Raw genomic sequence first — 19767 nt, 5'->3', positions numbered from 1 at the left:
AAATCTGAATGAATACGAGACATTTCTCAAATAAAAAAAGACAAAGTTACAAAAATGCACAAATGTACTTTGTTAGTTAGGAAGGGAAATGTTTTCAAAGTTTCTACTATTCAAAGCTGTGAAATTCAAGATCTTAAGACCACCCTCTTCTCTACTCAGTCTAATCACATCTTGAAGTTTGTTCCTCCAAATATGATCATACAACGTTATGTTAGCCAACTCCTTGATAACATTTGTTGAGATACTGAGAAACAAAGACGAATAAACAAACTTATAAATCCCTTCTGGTTTTTATAACAGCACCATACATAACTAGGCTATTTCCATGGATGTAATAAATCCATGGCTATTTCTCATCAACCTTGAATTCTTCCGGTATGAGAGAAACAAGCTCATCCTTATATTATTTTGTCCCTAAACTCAGACTCTCAGGCAGCGCGCTGTCTGCGCTCTCCAAGTACCGATGTCATTTCACTTGTAAAAAACAACAACAACAAAAAACAATTCATCCTCGGTCCTATCTGATCCTTCATATATATCCAGCGCTTTTGCCTGGTTTGAGGCGTCGCCATACTATAACTGTGATAGTGCTGCCTGAGAGATTTTACTCGGGGGGAGAAGAACCCATTTCACCACCACACTGCCCGCCTCCACCAAGTGACGCCAGCTCCTCTTTTACACCTTCGGTCCTTCCCAGCTTCCGTTGAAATCGTCTGAATATGGCGGCAAAGGAAACTATACACGGCCAACAAAGCGGTGTCGAGAGTATCGCCAACCGCTGGGTAGTGGACTATTATCTGTTTCTGGCTTTAGAGTCATATGAAAACGGGCAGGCTGCGGACTTCTGTGCCCTCCGACGTGTACTCAACAGTAAGTCAATGACTGGCATGTGTCTGCTGTTGCGCGCCCAAGCTGCAATTGTTGTCAGTGGCTGTGTCTGTCCACACAACTTTGTCGTCACAGGATTGTTTTGTTTACTCTCTCAAAAAAAAGCCCCACTCACCTATTTGAATTGTGCACGTGTGTTACCACCGACAGTTGTTATTATTCTTGTTGGGGGGTAGCACGTCGTAGGTTAGCAAACATCTAGCTAAGTTGTTATAAGTTGTCAGAAGACAAATCAAAAGTAAGCGGGATGAAGCGTCGTGGTTGCGCTTTATTAATGGGGATCTGAGTGATGGTGTGGTGATATTTGTGTATTGCACCTGCGACACGACACAACAAGCTGCACCTTAAAAGGGACATTTCATCCTAATTGTAGGTCAAACACCAAGTTGCACAGTTGATGCAGTCTATTGCACACTGTTAGAGAAGACATTGAATGTCCTATGCAGTCTTGTCTATCTGTGCTTATAGTTGAATGCTGAGAATTAGATGCCCCTCTCCGAGATATAACTTACTGCTAGAGACAGTTATCTGCCCTGCCCTCTCTCCCAGGAACATGCCATCTGAACTCGTGGTCTGGCCTCTCAGAAGTGAGGTGGTATCATGCACTCACGTTGTGTCAATCCCTTTCTGTTCTCTTTGATCAAGCCCCAATAAACTTGTTCAGTACAAGACATCCAGAACTTCGATATTTCTTCTTCTTCCTGCATCACCTCACAATTTTTCCCTAACACATACCATTGAAGTAAGGTTATAATTGTCAATGTGCATTAGTCCTTAACCATAAAAAGTCTCAAGGAAACTCAAATAGTGGCACTGTTGTATGCAGGATCAGTAAACCTCTGTATGTGGTGGACTTGTGTATATTAATGATAATTAATTTGTTCACTGTCTTGTTATAGGTGTCTTGGATCGACCTTATGAGTCCACTGATACCCTGCCAACAAAGATTGGAATATTGCACTTCCTGTCCAGGATATATGATGGCGAAAGACTTGGTGAGACCAATATTGATTCACTTACTGTCAGACATCAGCTCAGTAACTCTTAGTCAACAACAATGTGTTTGGGAGTTTAATTTGGCTCTCTGTATGCCATTAAAAAAAAATCTGTGCCTAGTAGAAAACATTCAGATACAGCTCATGTCAAAGTGCAATATTGTGTGTGAGTTTTATCTTTACATGGTTACCTGTTTAAATGTGCATATACTATGGGCTCTATGCACAGCTCCACCACTTCCTGAATTTAAGGCAGGTCCTTCATTTCCTGTCTTACATTATTGGACAAACTGATTAATCCAGGTGTGTCTGAGTAGTCACAATGGTCAGACACACCTGGATTAATCAGTTTGTCCAATAATGTAAGACAGGAAATGAAAGACCTGCCTTAAATTCAGGAAGTGGTGGAGCTGTGCATAGAGCCCATTCACATTCATTTAGCAGTTTGGTTCAGAATACACAGTAATGCCATGATCAGAAGGAGATTTTAGCACAGTATTGTTTAGTTACACAAAATGTGTAATGGGCTTTATGCACAGCTCAACTACTTCCTGAAATAAGCCAGCTCCTTTATTTCATGTCTTACATTATTGGACCAACTGATTAATCCAGGTGTGTCTGACCTCACAATAATGGTCAGGCACACCTGGATTAATCAGTTGGTCCAATAATGCAAGACAGGAAATAAAGGAGCTGGCTTATTTCAGGAAGTAGTGGAGCTGTGCATAAAGCCCATTGCATGTACAAAATCCAATGCAAGACATCTCCTGAAATGTACAGGTGAGCAAATATCCAGTTCTACCTGCACACTGTGATCTAATGATTTCTAGTGGATATATATTTTTTCTCTTTCCCTACAGACTATTTGTTTGAGTCTGACCACTCAATAACTCCTCTGGAATCGGCCTTGATGCTCCTGGACAGTCTTGCCATGAAATGCAGTGTCTCACAGGAGGATCTCAATGATGCACGTTCTTCAATTAAGGAGATGGTAAGAAGTCTTTTTGTTCTTCACAAATGTTCAGCTGTTTCTCCATAAACACAATTGACCCTTTGTTGGCCTTCTGATTGGTCTGCTGATCCACCAATCAGAGCGCTTCTCCCCATGTCCCATGTTGCACAACATTCTAAGGTTGGACAACCCTGGAATGAAACCCTATGAAACGAGATAGGTAGACAGCAATTTTTTTTGGCAAAAACTACTTAATAATTTTTCAATATGGTTAAAATGTACCTGGGGTTCCTGCAATAGCAACTCACGATATCTGGAACGTATTCCTGGAGTCATTTTTATCCCATTCCCCAAACCTAAGACATCAATAAACATAGGCTACTTGGCCCATGTGTACTGTATTTCTGTTAGTTGAGCTCAAGGGGGCAGTTGTCGGTCTGAGAAGTGAAGCTCACTTCCGCGTTCAAAAAACTGCAATCCCCTCGAATTCCTCTGGGGGCTGGTGTCAGAAGGGAGCATTCCCCATAGACCCCCATGTTAAAATCGCCGACTTTACATCCTCAGTAAACATGTTAAAGCAGAACTATGCAGCTCGGCCGGAAATAGCTCGCTCCTTCGTTGGTTTCTCTTTTTTTCCCTCTCCGGAGCTCCCCCACAGTTCTGGTAGGCACATGTCACTGTCGTAAAAAAAAAAAAAAAAACTCGCCGCCGCCACCTCCTCCACCCCCCCTACACGTGCTTGTGTTTACTGCTGTTTGCTAAGCCCTGCTAACACCGAGCTAACGCTAACACGGCGCTAATGCTAACACGGAGCTAATGCTAACACCGAGCTAACGCTATGCTAACACGGAGCTAATGCTAACACGGCGCTAACGCTAATACAGCCACACACAGGCACAAAGACACAGACATACACACACAGGAATAAAGGTTCCAAAACGCGAAGGTGTGTGTGTGTGTGTCATGATGTATTACATTATCTTATAAAAGACCCATGGTGTGTGTATCTGTGTTAGCATTAGCTCCCTGTTAGCCACAAGCTGAACTTCATCAGTAAACATTTCATGTTTCCATGGTTTCCTCCGACTTTCCGAACTCAAACCAATCACGATTCGTGACATGCATGACGTCATATGCGTTCTTATCTCGTACTGCCGTAAAGCAGTTTCTCGCGATACTTCTATCCATTGACGAGATTTGTAACACCGAGACGGACGACTGATCTTGCAAGTGCGGTTTTCAGCCAGTGGGGGGGGTGAGCGCATTGGCCTAGACCCCATTCACCTCATAACAGGTCGCTCTACCATCACAGTGACTCTGAGCCACAATAATTACAGCCCAAATCCTGCATAGTTCTGCTTTAAAAGCCTGGTGTCAGAACGTTTTTTCGTCTCAATCGATAGTTTCTACCCCCACACACACTCTGAGGGGGGTGAATTTTTTTTTAACTCTACCGTTTTACTGTTATTAGGTTAAAATTCTGGCCAATTAGGGCGCGGAAACGTTGAGTGACAGGTCCGAGCAGCTCCGGAGACAGGCTGCTTCGAGGCCAGTGGGCGGGCTCTCGGCCGGCCAATCCAACATGGCGCTGTTCAGGCCGCCATATTAAAAAAAACGACTCCCCAAAACCAATGGGTGACGTCACGGACGCTACGTCCATTCTTTTTACAGTCTATGGTTGAGCTTAATAATAGGGTTTGGGGGTGGTCCACTAGGGGGAGCTGTAGGCATAGGTCAGGGGTTAATTGCATAGGTTTGTTTGTTGTTGTTGTGTGCAGTCCTCATGAGAAGTGAGCCTGTTTTTCCCTGGCTGTACTTTGTGCTATTGAAGCTCATTCATCCTCCAGTCCACTCTCTGGTCGTGTTCACAGACAGAGAAGATCTAATACCTTCAAAATTATCTAGCAAACGTAACATTACCGCTACTAATGTCTTTTGAACTTTGTGAAGTTTTACGAGGAGAAACGGGAGATCGGCGGAGATTAGCTTGTAGCTAACGTTAGCTAGCGTCGTTAGCTACTAGCTAGTGAGTGACCAAAACAATGATTTTTCCCCATTTTTCGGAAAAGTCAGGTAATGCCCGTTCAATCGCTATTGAGCCACGTCTGTCCTCTATCATGGACACTATTTTTCTGATGTATAAGTTAATTCAAATTTTCCTTACAAGCAATTTAAATCTGCCTAATTTTCAATGGTTTCCAATGGGAGTTAACCCTTCCGTGACCATTGTTTGTCCAACCTAGCAACAGTAACCGTGGGGGGCGGGGCCTTGACAAAGGGTCAATTTGACGTAAGTGCTGCAGCAGTTGTGTGTGTGTGTGTGTGTGTGTGTGTATGTGTGTGCTCCTGTATTTGTGTGTGGTTGCTTTCACAAAGTTTAATGAGATTAAATTTAATAAGGAGTGTTTTTGTCTGTCTTTAGATGGTGCAAGTCTTAATTAAGAACAATGAATTTGACAAGGCAAAGGGACTATTGATCAAACACTTTCCTAAACCAATGATTGGCAAGGTGAGTTCGGTAATGTTCACTCAGCAGTGAATTAAATCTGCAGATAACAGCCACTCTCTGTAGCATGCATTCATACACTCATTCATACATTTCCATTAATCATGCTGTCTTTGCATTGTTACAGAAAAGCTGCAGTTTATATTGTTAGCTGAAATGATGTCTGTTGTACCTTAATGGGCATATTTTTTTGAATGCCCCACTCATTCATTTCACTTTTTTAAACTCTAAATTGAGTATCTACTTAGGTTGGCAGCTATTAGTTCTTTGTGTACAATAATATAACAAGACATATCTAAAATTGTGTAATTGCGTTAGATATGTTGCCAGATGAGCTAGAAGGTCTTCATGTTAAGTTTGCTGTTTTTATTTTTTAGCACAATGTTGACTTGAATGTTGACTAATGTTTAATCATGTGCTTGTTTTCTATCTGTCTTAGAAAGCTATATACATGGGTCTCATCAGCAAGAAGAGCAAACAGCATGAACTCATCGAAGGAATGGACTTCCAGCAGTTCAAGGAAGAAATGTTGACTCTTTGCAAGAAATTCTGCGATTTCAGGGTTCCCTTTTTGCAGAAGGTATGTTTCAACAAATTCAGCATAAGAAAAGGGCTCATTGAATTGAAACGTTTATTTATTTTTTCATTAGCCTTTTCAATGTTTTATGATGTATTTTGAATTTAAGTGGTCAAAGATGGTTACATGTTTAAAAACTTTGATCAACCAATCCTGAATCCCGTTAAATCTTTGACAATGAAAGCCCTGCATGTGATGACCTTGATGTTTGTTCAGCCAATCCAGATATGACTCTTGTATCGGACATATCCGGTCTGACATCAGACACAAAGCCTTAAAGGAGTTAATTGTAAGGACACTTGATTATCCTTACCATTGTCAAACTATCAGAATAATAGGAAACAAATTCGAACAATCCTCCTGTCAGAAACACACAATCTAGAGTCTCCCTGTCATGAAATACAACTCTCAACTCTCTCTTGGCCATAGCTTTTGCCATCTTGTTGTTTTGGCCATGTTTGTCTACATGTGCTATCTCTTATTTTTATAAGCAAAGTCAAAACCAAGAGAAACAGGCAACAGAAGTACCTCAGAGTAATTTTGTAACTTTTTAATGATTATCAGTTATCACATTTTCTTGTGTTGTTTTTAAGTAGAAACAGGAGATCCATAGAATGGCTTCTGACATGAGACTGATAACTAATTAATATATAATTCAATAACTCAAAGGATTTTTAATCAAAGATGTGGTGTTAAAGCTACACACTATTAAGCTATCTGTCAAGTAGATACTGTAACTTCATGCTTAGTTTTTTAATGTTTTTGGTTTGTATCTGTCTCTAAGGCTGCAACCGAGCTGATCAACAAAAAGCTTATTGAGCAAAGTGGCATTGCAACTGGATCTGACCAGCAAGGGCAATCTGTCGTCATAAGTCCACAAATGATCAACATGTCATTTGTACCATGGTAGGCACGCTCTACTTCTCAATTGACTTCACTACATTTCAAAGAGGCTCATCATTACCGATAAAATACTGAATTAATTCACATAATTTCTAATGGCCTATACTGCCTCTACTGTGAGATTAATTTTTGGTCTAATCACTCTATTCAATCTCTTTTTTCTCTCTATTTATTCTTCCAGCAAACATGCAGTCATCCCAAGGTCAAGGCTGGCGGAAGTCTTCAAGGCTCTGGCTGCAGATTCTAAGGGGAGAACATTTTCTCAGCTGGAAGAGGAGGTGGAGAGGGAGGAGCAAGCAAGAAAAGAGCACCTGTCCTTGCACCTCTCTCCTTCTCCCGAGAAGAGCCCTGAACATAACGGGCTGTTTCAGAGAGAATCGGGCAGTCCAATGGAGGCCTCCCCAGCAGAACAAACACCACACACAGACACTGTTCCTGAAACACAGGCGGGTTCACTTTCAAAGACACATTCAGTGCCAAAGAAGCGGCGGCTTTACACCGTGGCACAACTTGTGGTTGAGCCAGACAGCCAGACAAGCTCACTCTCTCAGGAGCAAGAGACAGAATTGGGGGCCGAAGAGCTGCCACAGCCACTGGCTGTGTCTGACGGCTCGCAGAGTCTTTATTTAACAGACACTGAGGTTGCTCTGCCCTCACGGACGCTCCGCAGACGAACCAGCAAAAGATCCCGCAGGTAAATAATTAAATGGACTTAGACCTTAAGAAAGATTGTTATTTTAGGGAATTGCTCCGATCAGTCAAATGGCAATCAAATATGTATATTAGTCAAGACTTCACAGTTGTCACTACCTGGACTGGAGGCTCTCTGTCTCCATCATACAGGCCTCCTTTTTATTCTCATAATAAGTTGAGGTGACGGTTTTGACTCTAGTGGTGTCTCAAGATGTAATCGAGCAGACAGTGTCTTGGAGACACTCATGCGCTGCAGAGCTGTCTGAGCATGATACAATTACAAATCAAGCCCCCATATGTCCCCACATATTACAATAACATGTGCATCCATCCAAATGATACTAATTCTGAAGCAAATAACAAATCAAGGAATTTATACATATTTTGTCATGGTGAGTCCAGTTCATAAAAACAGAGTAATGGGTGCACACACACATCTGCCCTTGTATATGTGATTATAAATAGATCACTTGTGGTTGTGTATTCCTCAAACACTGTTTTGCTCTAAAAGAAAAAAAAAACACTCTTTTGTCATGCAGAGCTTCACCTAGTTTGTCCTCAGACAGCGAGGGGGAAGCACCTGGCCCTGTGGTCATAAAGAAAACTAATGTGGGAGAACGGCAAAACCAGCTCAACATCTCACGCACCAGGTAAATCTAAATATATTAAAGTCTATCTAAGCTGGTCAGATGCGAACATGAACTGATGAAGCCTCTTGGATGAGAGGTGAAACGTCTTCCTAGACAAGTAACCAAGTCCAGTTGCGTTCGATTTAAATTTCCTTGAGATAACTATGACCTGAACAAATGAGAATATTCACAGGCGTACTAAAGTCAAGCAGTGAATTTTACAGGAACGTATTTTCAGAAATCACTGTCATTATCATCAGATCACCTAATTTTAGTGATATAACATAAAATATGTGCTAACCTAGACGGAATTATTGTTGCATCTGCCCTTGTATATGTGATTATAAATAGATTACTTGTGGTTGTGTATTCCTCAAACACTGTTTTGCTCTAAAAAAACAACAATACTCTTTTGTCATGCAGAGCTTCACCTAGTTTGTCCTCACACAGCGAGGGGGAGGCACCTGGCCCTGTGGACATCAAGAAAACTAATGTGGGAGAACGTCAAAACCAGCTCAACATCTCACGCACCAGGTAAATCTCAATATATTAAAGTCTATCTAAGCTGGTCAGATGCGAACATGAACTGATGAAGCCTCTTGGATGAGAGGTGAATGAAACGTCTTCCTAGATAAATAACCAAGTCCAGTTGCGTTCGATTTAAATTTCCTTGAGATAACTATGACCTGAACAAATGAGAATATTCACAGGCGTACTAAAGTCAAGCAGTGAATTTTACAGGAACGTATTTTCAGAAATCACTGTCATTATCATCAGATCACCTAATTTTAGTGATATAACATAAAATATGTGCTAACCTAGACGGAATTATTGTTGCATCTGCCCTTGTATATGTGATTATAAATAGATTACTTGTGGTTGTGTATTCCTCAAACACTGTTTTGCTCTAAAAAAACAACAATACTCTTTTGTCATGCAGAGCTTCACCTAGTTTGTCCTCAGACAGCGAGGGGGAGGCACCTGGCCCTGTGGACATCAAGAAAACTAATGTGGGAGAACGTCAAAACCAGCTCAACATCTCACGCACCAGGTAAATCTAAATATACTAAAGTCTATCTAGCCTGGTCAGATGCGAACATGAACTGATGAAGCCTCTTGGATGAGAGGTGAAACGTCTTCCTAGACAAGTAACCAAGTCCAGTAGCGGTCGATTTAAATTTCCTTGAGATAACTATGACCTGGACAAATGAGAATATTCACAGGCGTACTAAAGTCTAAACTAGGCTCCTTAAACCATCCAAATGATACTAATTCTGAAGCAAATAACAAATCAAGGAATGTATACATATTTTGTCATGGTAAGTACAGTCCATAAAAACAGAGTAACGGGTGCACAAGCAGTGAATTTTACAGGAACGTATTTTTCAGAAATCACTGTCATTATCATCAGATTACTTAATTTTAGTAAGTATGTGCTAACCTAGACGGAATTATTTTTTTTTACATCTGCCCTTGTATATGTGATTATAAATAGATTACTTGTGGTTGTGTATTCCTCAAACACTGTTTTGCTCTAAAAAAAAAAAAAAACACTCTTTTGTCATGCAGAGCTTCACCTAGTTTGTCCTCAGACAGCGAGGGGGAAGCACCTGGCCCTGTGGTCATAAAGAAAACTAATGTGGGAGAACGTCAAAACCAGCTCAACGCCTCACTCACCAGGTAAATCTAAATATACTAAAGTCTAAACTAGGCTCCTTAAACCCTCAATGTTGTTTTGTTTATTTAATTCACTGTGGTTTGCATTTGATTTTTATTTTACATCATCTAGTCAAAACACTGCTCTCCCTTTCTGGATAATAATTGACTTGACTCTACTCTTCATTCAGAAGAAGGTCAAGACAACTGTCATCAGACAGTGACGAAGACCCACAGAATTCCCTGGCCACCCCCAGGACCCCAGCGGTGAAAACCCGTAAACAAACAGCCAGCGATCGTCTCAGCGGGCAAGTCTCAACACAGCTCTATTTATCTTGTTAGTATGTTGGTAAATGACTTATGCATTGACCGCATTTGGCAAACCTTATTTGTGCAGCAAATCAGGGAGTGAAGATGGCATCCAAATCCTGGATTCCTCATTGGACACCTCTCCTAAACTGTCCTCACCTCACCCAGTTCCTCAGACAAGTTCAACTCCACACAGGGACTCTCCTCAAGACACAGACAGCTCTCGTTCAAAATGGTTAGTGAAGATTACACCAGCAGCTTTTGCTTAAAATGGATTGTGACACTGTTGTGAGTGGCAGAGGATTGATTAATTTGCCCTTGTTCACCTGCCAAAAAGCTACTTATTTTCATGACTTGACTATTAAAGGGACAACGAGGAGTTTTGGAAAGCGAAGTGTTCTCATACTACATTTACCATGATGAGCCTCCGCGTGCAAGGTGAAATTCTTCTCAAGACGGACGTCTTGCCAAGAATGTTTTCATTCATCAACAATGAAAGTCGGAGGTTCGAAGACGATCACATACTGTCCTAGTTCCGACCATAAACGGCGATTCGGCAGCGTTATTCTCATGACCCGCCGGGCAGCATAGTAAGGAAACACTGGTCGGCTCGCCCAGCGTTTCCACCACTAATTAAAATAACAAAATAACGATAGAGACAAAACAATATATTCATCAAAAATGGAGCCATTAACAAGTGTAGACGTTTTTATAACCAAATAGAAACTACTCGTTGTCCCTTTAAACTAAACCCACCCAGACACCCCAAAATTCCTCCTATTCCCTGTTGAATAAGAGCATTGAAATTATTTAGGCTGTAGTTTTTTTTTGAGTAATCTTTAATTGACATTATGAATAAGAGTGCCAAACATTATATTAAACTGATCTTGTTTGCAGGAAAAAAATGGTCAAAAATGCAAAGGAGAGCAAGGAAAGATGGAGTGATGAAGAGTCGTATTTCAGCGCCAGAAAAACCAGTGGTAACATTTCATCAGACATCTGCTTCAGTCCGAATCCAGTTGGGAATTGTTGTTCATGCATTGATGATCTTTTTTTTTTTTCCCCATAGGATCGCACGAAACCAGCACTTCAACTTCAGGCCAGAGGAGGAAGGTAAATATTTGTAATTCTCTGAGGAATCTGTTGTGAAGTATTGTGTACGGGTATCAGTATCCAGCTAAGATTGATGTGAAAAGCATCCTTTGTGCCACAGCAGCAAGAGAACATGTGTTCCCGTTGTGTTGTTTCAGAAATGGACCGAGAGTGAGACACAGAAGTTGATAGAAGGCGTCAAAAAATTTGGTGAGGGGAACTGGGGTAAGATAAAGGCAAATTACAACTTCAAAGAGCGAACAAACGTCAACCTCAAGGACAGATGGAGGACCCTCAAGAAGTCAAACATTGTGTGAAAGTTCCAAGACGACTGATTCAGCACGGTTCAATCTTTTTTCCTTGTTCTCAACGCTAATGTTTGAAATAATTGTTAAAAATTTGAGTTCATCAATTTCTAGTTTATTAAATTTTCAGCGGTTCAACTTGTACAATGAGTGTCTTTGTCTTCATTTTAAAAGCTGCAAGAGTGTCAAGATATGTTATTCAACTGGTGTCTTATATAGTATATGAATTCTTCACCAGAGCCCTCGCTTCAGAAGCATACTGACCAAAATAGATATAAATACAAAGACATTATGGATTTATTTGAAAAATTACATTTACAAGAGATGGTCAAAAACATTCTACATCATTTTGACAAAAGTGGAATATCAAGTGACAAATCCTGTATCCAAGGTGAATCAATGCAGGTCTTTGTTTCTGTCCCTAGGCTGGTTTGGAAATATGCACCAGTTGTAACAACATTCAGGTTCCACTTAAACCAGGTACTGAGATCCTATCAGCTCCAAAACTGCAGCTGTTTTTGTTGTGAATTTCACTGACTCTTACTGGATAAGAGAGCGGTGAAAGAAACAGGTGTGGTTAACAGTCCAGTTGTTGACGCAGGTTTTTATGTTAATGTGTCCTCATTCCTAATGAACTCCCCCACATCAGCCTGGTGGAACACGACAATGGACATGGGGTCCACTCGCCGGCACTCCTGTGTAGTCTTGGCTGCCACTCCGAAACCCTGAGGAATAAGATACAGCTGTTTCACATACCCCACTGGTGGACTACAATAACTGTTTGGCAGAGGATACGAGCAGCCAGTATCTTAGTTACAAGACTTACCAGCGGCATGTCGGACATGGAGTAGACCACAACTCCCTGGTACTGCATAGTATTCTCAGTGATTCTCCCCAGCCCAGACTTCAGCACGTGATTTCCATAGAGGAAAGACTGCTCTGCTCCAGGCTTCACCCACACCTTGAACTGCAGACATGAAGCTCCATGTTATTCATATGCATGCATGAGTTGACCTAACATTTTTGCTAACTGAAAGCAGTCACCCAGGGGAGCCTGACAAATATACACACACATTCACAACAAAGTGGACAACCTGGTCCAGATCTTCTTACTTTGACTATTAACAATTCAATACATAGAGGGATTTCTGGGTTTATGTTGACAAAGGTACACCTGACTTTGCTATGTGTGCACATGTGTGTCTGTCACAGCAATCTAGCAGGTGAACTGTCCATCAGTGGGACCACATGAAAGTGGAAAATCAGTAGAAATTGTATGTAGCACACAGCAGGGATTTTTTTAAACAAGAAAAATATATGATTCATTCAAATTCCAACATGTGCTTGTTTCTGCTCCTGCAATATAAGGACTTTTTTCATGTGTTCAATTGATTGCAAACTTTGGACAAATAAGAAAAAACACCTAAAGACAGGAAAGTGTGGCTGTTTTGATTTCATTGTTGATTGCAGCTGCAGTAGCAGACGACAATTCAAGTTGACAGAAAATTGTCACTTCACTAGGTAATAATAGTGTTGCCTTACTCCAGCCCCCACAGGCAGAGCTGAGAGAGGACGATTTGCAAATGCTGTGAGCAAATATACAAATACTTTGTGAAATGCACCTAGAGCCACTTTACCTTTGCATACGGTGCCAGAAAATCCAGAGCAGTGATGTGCAGGCGGAACTTTCCGGTCTTTGTGAACTTCCCAAAACACGTTCCCACTGACACGAGCTTGTCCCGGGAAAAATTTGTGGCCAACTTGAGAATTTTCTCACTGTGGGAAAACAAGAACACGATGGTGCATGAGAGCTAAACGATGTTAAAGCATTAGCAGGTTAATACATCAGTTATGCTCACTTATCCTCTTATTACCTCATGTAATATACACGGTCGTTGTGGAGCCTGAAACAGTAGGCACCATCGGGTCGGTCCACCAGAAGTTTTATGTTTTCACCGATGCTGTTGAGGGAAAAAGAAACACAAGGCTCACACACACGCTAACGAGCAAGCACGCTTGACGTTTCAGTCAAGAAAACAGAATATTAACAGAAAAACAGACCAAATAGAAACGTCTTCTGGCTTCACTTACTATTTAGACAGCTTCTCAAACATCGTTTTCGTCTCTTCGTCTGTCAGTGGCCTCATTTTGACTATTTAATACTACTTTTTATCAACGTGTGGCTTCGTCTCCGGCGAGCTACATGAAAACGTGGGTCAACACGGAAGTCGTCACGGTAACAGAGCGGAAGTCGGTTGGTGTAGTCCCGCCAGCACTTCCTGGTTGTTTTTTTTTACACTCTTTAGCTTTCAGTCGATCGGACGCTTTTACTCCAGCTAGCCGGCTGCCATCCGGTAAGTTAAATCCTTGAAATTACAATAACTGTCGAAAATGGGTTTATTATATTGTTGGTACACATCGAAGTAGGGGTGTGTTCGTTTGCGTTACATCCCATTGTGTTGAGTATTCAAGTCACACTTTCGGAAACGGGCTCGGTTAGCTTCGTTAGCTAGCTAGCTAGCTAGCTGTCAGTAGGGAAAAAAAACACGGAGCCGCTGCGAGCTAACTCTGCTAGCAGCGGATAATGCTAATGCTGTTCACTGCGAGCAAAAAACGCCGCTCGTGTAAAGGCATTTTAATTAAGCACTGAATCGCTGGTGTGCCAGTCGGTGTGGTGGTTACCGAGTCCGACTGACCGAAGCTCGGGGGTCTTGAAACGCGCCGGGTGAGGTGAAAGTGTATGTGTCTATGTGTGTTTGCCGCAGCGGTGCGAAGTTACATAACGATCATTTGTTTGTAAATACAACCGACTACGTTTCGTTTAATCCGAGAGATCAGAGTCGGTGTAAGTGATCCTTTAAGCATTTCAACAGTCATTAAGATCAACACTTAAGCACCTCTGCTGCTGCTACACCGTGCCACCTGATAACACGACTCGCCTGTCCGGTGCTGGTCAGTGACAGTTCAATGTCAGCGATGTGTCGCCGTCAGCTGCAGTTGCAAATTAGGAAATTACTTTGTCAGCGAGCTCTTTGCATTTGGCAGATCATTTGACCCCCACCCCCTGTCATCTCGTGCCAATGGCTGAAAAACGCCCGTGTGTCATTGAACATAATAGATTTGATTAGTAGCTACAACTGTGGACACATTTCGAAATATCTCACCACACTGATGTTTACTAATTATTACCTTTAAACTATGAAATGGGTCATAGATGTAACTTCACCTACATTGTGGCCACAGTTTTTTTTCTATTGTACATATTGTCTCTTTTTGTCCTTTCAGCAGCATACAGTGTAGCTGTAGCACACATAGAAACATAATGGTTAATATTTAAGGTGGCATCTCAGTCCACCTATAGTGAAGTATACGTGGCAGTCATGTAGTAGCTAACAGCACAGGCATTTCAAACATTTTGTCAAATGATGCTCCTGATTTCCATCCTGATCATGCCCTCTGATGTTGATTAAAATGCAATCCCCAACAAGGCTGCAGTGTTTACATCAGCGTGGTGAAAGGTATAAACCCTGGCTGATCAGTAAAAACGAGAGCCAGAGTTTACAATCAAATTCTCACTTGTTTACCTAAAAAGACGACCCTCCAAAGGAAAACCGAAACATACTGATCAGTTTCACTGCCTGTCTTTTTTAGCAGGTGACTGCGCTCGGCATCACATGCTGAATGACATCGATCCAGGTTCTCCATTCTGAGACCTTTAGGCACCACAGAGTGAATAAATATATTTTTATTTGTACAATATACTTTTTTAGATTGAAGTTTTCCTTTTACTTTCAGTGGGGATGTCTAAATGCCGGTGTTACAGCATTGATTCTGAATCAAGTAGCCTAACTATTAAACCAATCCTAGAAAAGTGGCTGAGGCAGCACAGAAAGTGATATATGAGAAGAATTAAATCTGCTGTCCCTGCCATTTGACGCATTAGCTATGAGACAAGGGGTGCCACTGACTTCAAATCCTGTGCCTGCTTAACAGGAAACAAAAAAAAGTGTAGGTGTAGTGGAGAACCACGTCTATAATGGGTGATTTGACTAAATATGTCAGCATTTTCTTAAGATATTTTGTTTTATTTATCCCCTTATCTTCCACGTGTCACCAGGACTGTGCTGCCCTGTTGGGAGAACTGTGCTCGTGCCAACGGTTCACCCCAGAGAAACCAGTGGCGAGTCTCTGTCATCGGTTTCCTGTGTGTCTGGCTTTGGTAGCTCTGAACAGGAAGAGAGACACAGAGAGAGACGTCTGAACAGAGAAAGGAAACTGCTGCGGCTTCTTCTTCAGCCTCAGAATGACTGAGTTCTGGGTTTGCTTCAGCTGCTGCATTGCAGAGCAGCCACAACCTGTGAGTACCAAATTAACGTTGCAGACAAAACGGTCGCACTCTGTTTTTTTGTTTTTTTATATATATTTATATATAGCTGCCTTGTTAAAAGTGGAAACTGATATAACATGTTGCAGTTAATTATAGATTAATAATGAAAGTGTCAGGGTCTTCCCATCAGTCTTAGATTCAATAAGTTCCATCTGTGTGACGTTGAACAACTAGTCATTGTGCCTCCTTGTAGTCAGCCGGTCTGACCACAAACAGATGAGATAAATGAAGTCATGAACATCGACCTGTTAGTTTGTTTTTCTATAGCACAGGTCAACTGCTTACAAAAAAAGTGTCAGAAAGTAAATAGAAAACAAAGATTAGGCCCTGTTTGAACCAGTTTTTAGCTGCACCTCCATCTTCAGTTTTTAGTAATATTGTCTTTGGTCAGAAAAAAATGGAAAAAGTTAACATTACTGATGCTAATTTTCAGAAACGGCGGCGACGGATCGATCGCTCCATGATTGGAGAGCCAACAAACTTTGTTCACACCACACACGTAGGCTCGGGGGACATGGGCATAGGATTGGCATCGGTGGGTTTTTTGATCCTCTCTTCAATATATTCAGTCACAGAGAAGCAGGAACAAGCTTTCAGTTAACCAACATTTCCTCCTTGATGTTTTTTAGGTGGATCTTGTTCAGGCCCAGATGAAATCTAAAGGGGGCTACGCGCATGGAGGGTCTGAAGGTTCTCAGTTGTAACAAGGTGAGTTGCTGTTTCATCCCTTTTGTGGAACTGATATTAAGCCACATCAATATCACTACCTCATTTAAGTCGTACAAGGTCAGCTCTGGGAATATTTCGTGCAAATAGCTACGTATATAAGCTGAGGACTTATAAAAGGTTGGAAACATGTTGGTCAGTCAAGTGTGAACAAGAAACCATGACCAGAAATATCACTTGTGGTGGATGTTCTTGCCTCTTGCCTTAAACTTTACCACAGAACAGACCAGACAGAACATTAATATTGAAGTTTGTAACTTTCCTTTCAATACTGTGACTCGACCTATACTGTGTCATAACTCGTAATTGCCAATCATACTTAAATGTAACAGCAAGCTGTGGTTGTGTGCCTTTTCAAGGAAAATGGAGAAATACCTCAACGCACTTACTTGGGTCTTCCCGTGGATTACCTTATTGTGATGTGACGTCACTTCCACTTTATTTGTGACAATGACTCAGCTGTCACTGAATGTTTTTTATTTTTATTGAGAAGTTGGCAGTAGCATGGTTTTCAACTGGTAAATTATAACTGCTGCACCGTGCCTTGATTTTTAAACTTTTGCTTTTGCCATTCACATACAGTACATTCACCTTTCAGTTTCAGATCCTGTCACTCTACAGTTTACAGTTTCTCAGAAATATCCAAACAGATTTGTGGGGGGGAAAATGACAGGGCAGAAAATATGTCAGCGTGAATTTCTCACCAACTTTAACCCATCAGATTTAGACTGGATGGTAAACTTGTTATTGCACTGCATGGCTGTCAGTGGCATCTTAACATTTGTTCCCCTTCTTTCCCTAACAGCCCTTCACAGTCTTGTGGAAACTACTGTTGTTGATATGAGGAAGCGTTTTCAAAAGGCAGTTCTGTCTGTAATGGACGCAGGACCAAAAGATGAAACTACTGCTTTTCCGTAATGTTGTATATATTTTTATTTTCCATTCCTTTTTTTTTTGTTTTTTTGTTTTTTAATGAAAGCACTGCTATCCATTTGCTGCCATACTGTTGCACTGTAAAGAGTAACTGTTAAAGAGTAGATAAGAGGGTTTAGAAAGCTCATAAATCTCAGTCAGATGTATGCTTGTGTGAATGCATGAGGAAAATATTTTCCAAAAATATTTGCTGTTGTAGCCCATTTGGATGCCTGTATTTATTATCTGATTTGTAAACGGACCTCATGGTGGCTGGGCCACAGTGGAGATTTGAAACATTCAGTTTCCTTCTTTATTCTCAGAGGTTTATCAAAGGACAGGTAGCAAGGCAAAAAGCGATGTGTTCATTGTTTTATTCTGAAATTACTCATGATTCTCTGAGTTCCTTTCAGGGTTGAAGATTGCTGTTTTGTAATAAACTTGAAATGAGTAGAGTACACTGGACCATACATTGTACACTCACTTGCTTAGGAATTTCGCATTGATTTCAACTTTTTTTTATATATTCATTTAGATGAACCATATAGAATTTTAATAAACTATGGACTTCCTAATCTGCCTTTTGAAGTCATGTTCATTATTTGTTTTACTAGTGTAATTTGTAGCTTAGTGCTTTCAAAGATTTATTTTTATATACATTTTTTTTTCTTTTCAAGGCTTGTAGGTTAATAATTAAGACTTGGAGGTAACCAAATTATTAATGCAAACACTGCCACAAATGTGGGTCAAGTTTGATACAGTTTATCTACTATAGGTCCATCATATCCCATTTGGTTGATTGTAACTGCTTTTCTTTTTTTGCGAGGACAGTTTACATACTGTGCCTTGTCACGACCTCTTGGATGACATAAAATCCTTTTTATCCCTCCTAGTAGCTCCTAGTAGCTTCACGTTTCTTTCACATTTCAAATGTCGATTCAGTTAAAGTCGGCAGATTGCTCCTAAACTGCATTCAACCTAGCCCGACCCACATTTGTAGTGATGTTTGTGATCACATTGCCTCAGTGTTAAAAGATGTTCCCAAGTAATGTCAACGTAATTTTGTCAAACCAAATGTTTACCCACCTTTTTGAATCTGATATTCCTTTTTTATTTTTTGAATACACATTTCATCTGTTAGGAATAAATAAGTGCAGCTCTTAATGCCTGCTCATGTTGATTGTCAGTTAAATAAGTGATCAGCTTAGATTCACTGTTCTTTTCATTGACTGCCTGGTACATCTGTTGTCCCTTAGTATTTGTCATATGTAGTCAGATCCTTTGAACCAGGCTCCATTGAAAACATAATTAATAATAAAGGTCTGTAGAGAAAACCAGCAGACCTGGATCTGTTAATACACGTGATTGTTTGCTCTCCATGTTCATCCCATGATTCAACAACAGAATGTGATGTTGTATTATTATCAAGTCGAACAAAAGTCTATGTCAATCGATGTTAAACGAGTGCTATTGTAAACTATTCATGATACAAGAATGACAACTTTGGTGTTGGTACCAGGCAACATGAAACACCAGATTATCATTTACAGCCTTAAACCCACCGGTAACCACTTTCCCAACATTCACTGACAGATTTGATTATGTGATTCATCAGGTTCAACATTGTCACAGAAATCTAATGTTTCCGTAGTAAAATCCTGTGTAGAAAGATCCACAGATGTGTTGACTAGTTTGTGTTTTTCTTTCGGCTCTGGGTTCTATGCTGTAGTACTGTATGTGCAGGTTCAGACATAATGGGATTGCAGTATATTATGTGACCAGCAGGCTGTGTTGGTGGACTGGTTGAATGTGACTTCAAAAATGTGTTTCCTTATAGACTCCCTGTCACAGGAGTTTGACTTTGTATCATAATACTGTAAATACGTAACATAAAAGTAATGGATCCATGGTTTATTTGTATTCAGGTCACGTATTTTGGGTTACTTTCCTGTACAATGTTGCAGGGAAGGTAAGGTTGGAGCAGTGTTTGATTATTTTTTTCTTTCCAGAGGATCTGCCTGATATGTAGTTCCCACTTTGAGGGAAGTTCATCTGTCTGCATTTTTCAGAATAAACAAAGAGAAATAAATGTTATCTGTTGACGTTTGACCCACTGTGTGCTCCATGATTTCATGGCCAAAACCACCACATCACGGTTCATTGTAGATAGAAGCACAAATTTTAACTAACAACAGTGCTGGCAGGAATACACAGATCCTGACGTCCTGGTACTTCAC

At 40.8% G+C, this 19767-nt stretch overlaps 3 protein-coding genes across 3 annotated transcripts; 2 read left to right on the top strand and 1 right to left on the bottom strand.

The window, feature by feature from the left end:
- Positions 1–702: 702 nt before the first annotated feature.
- terf2 (telomeric repeat binding factor 2) lies at positions 703–11646 on the top strand. The gene is made up of 13 exons (XM_085764135.1): positions 703–870; positions 1788–1883; positions 2744–2874; positions 5258–5344; positions 5781–5921; positions 6703–6824; positions 7003–7515; positions 9084–9194; positions 9991–10107; positions 10197–10343; positions 11006–11088; positions 11178–11221; positions 11359–11646. Exons 1-13 carry the CDS (start codon positions 720–722, stop codon positions 11515–11517), a joined length of 1902 nt encoding a protein of 633 aa, XP_085620261.1. The 5' UTR covers positions 703–719; the 3' UTR covers positions 11518–11646.
- Positions 11647–11778: 132 nt separating this feature from the next.
- On the bottom strand, positions 11779–13761 carry nip7 (NIP7 nucleolar pre-rRNA processing protein). Its single transcript, XM_085764133.1, has 5 exons — positions 13597–13761; positions 13380–13466; positions 13143–13281; positions 12332–12472; positions 11779–12230 (listed from the first exon to the last, which is right to left on the bottom strand). The coding sequence occupies exons 1-5, from the start codon at positions 13650–13652 to the stop codon at positions 12111–12113; spliced, it is 543 nt and encodes a 180-aa protein (XP_085620259.1). The 5' UTR covers positions 13653–13761; the 3' UTR covers positions 11779–12110.
- Positions 13762–13801: 40 nt separating this feature from the next.
- Positions 13802–18110, top strand: cdc42se2 (CDC42 small effector 2). Its single transcript, XM_085764134.1, has 5 exons — positions 13802–13859; positions 15623–15862; positions 16326–16427; positions 16522–16600; positions 17424–18110. The coding sequence occupies exons 2-4, from the start codon at positions 15809–15811 to the stop codon at positions 16594–16596; spliced, it is 231 nt and encodes a 76-aa protein (XP_085620260.1). The 5' UTR covers positions 13802–13859; positions 15623–15808; the 3' UTR covers positions 16597–16600; positions 17424–18110.
- Positions 18111–19767: the final 1657 nt, after the last annotated feature.

The sequence above is a fragment of the Trachurus japonicus genome, chromosome 3, assembly GCF_045865225.1.
Source record: "Trachurus japonicus isolate A0001 chromosome 3, Traja_1.0".
NCBI lineage: Eukaryota > Metazoa > Chordata > Actinopteri > Carangiformes > Carangidae > Trachurus > Trachurus japonicus.
Note: the sequence above shows the minus strand (reverse complement) of the source record. Positions and strands in the feature narration are given on the sequence as shown.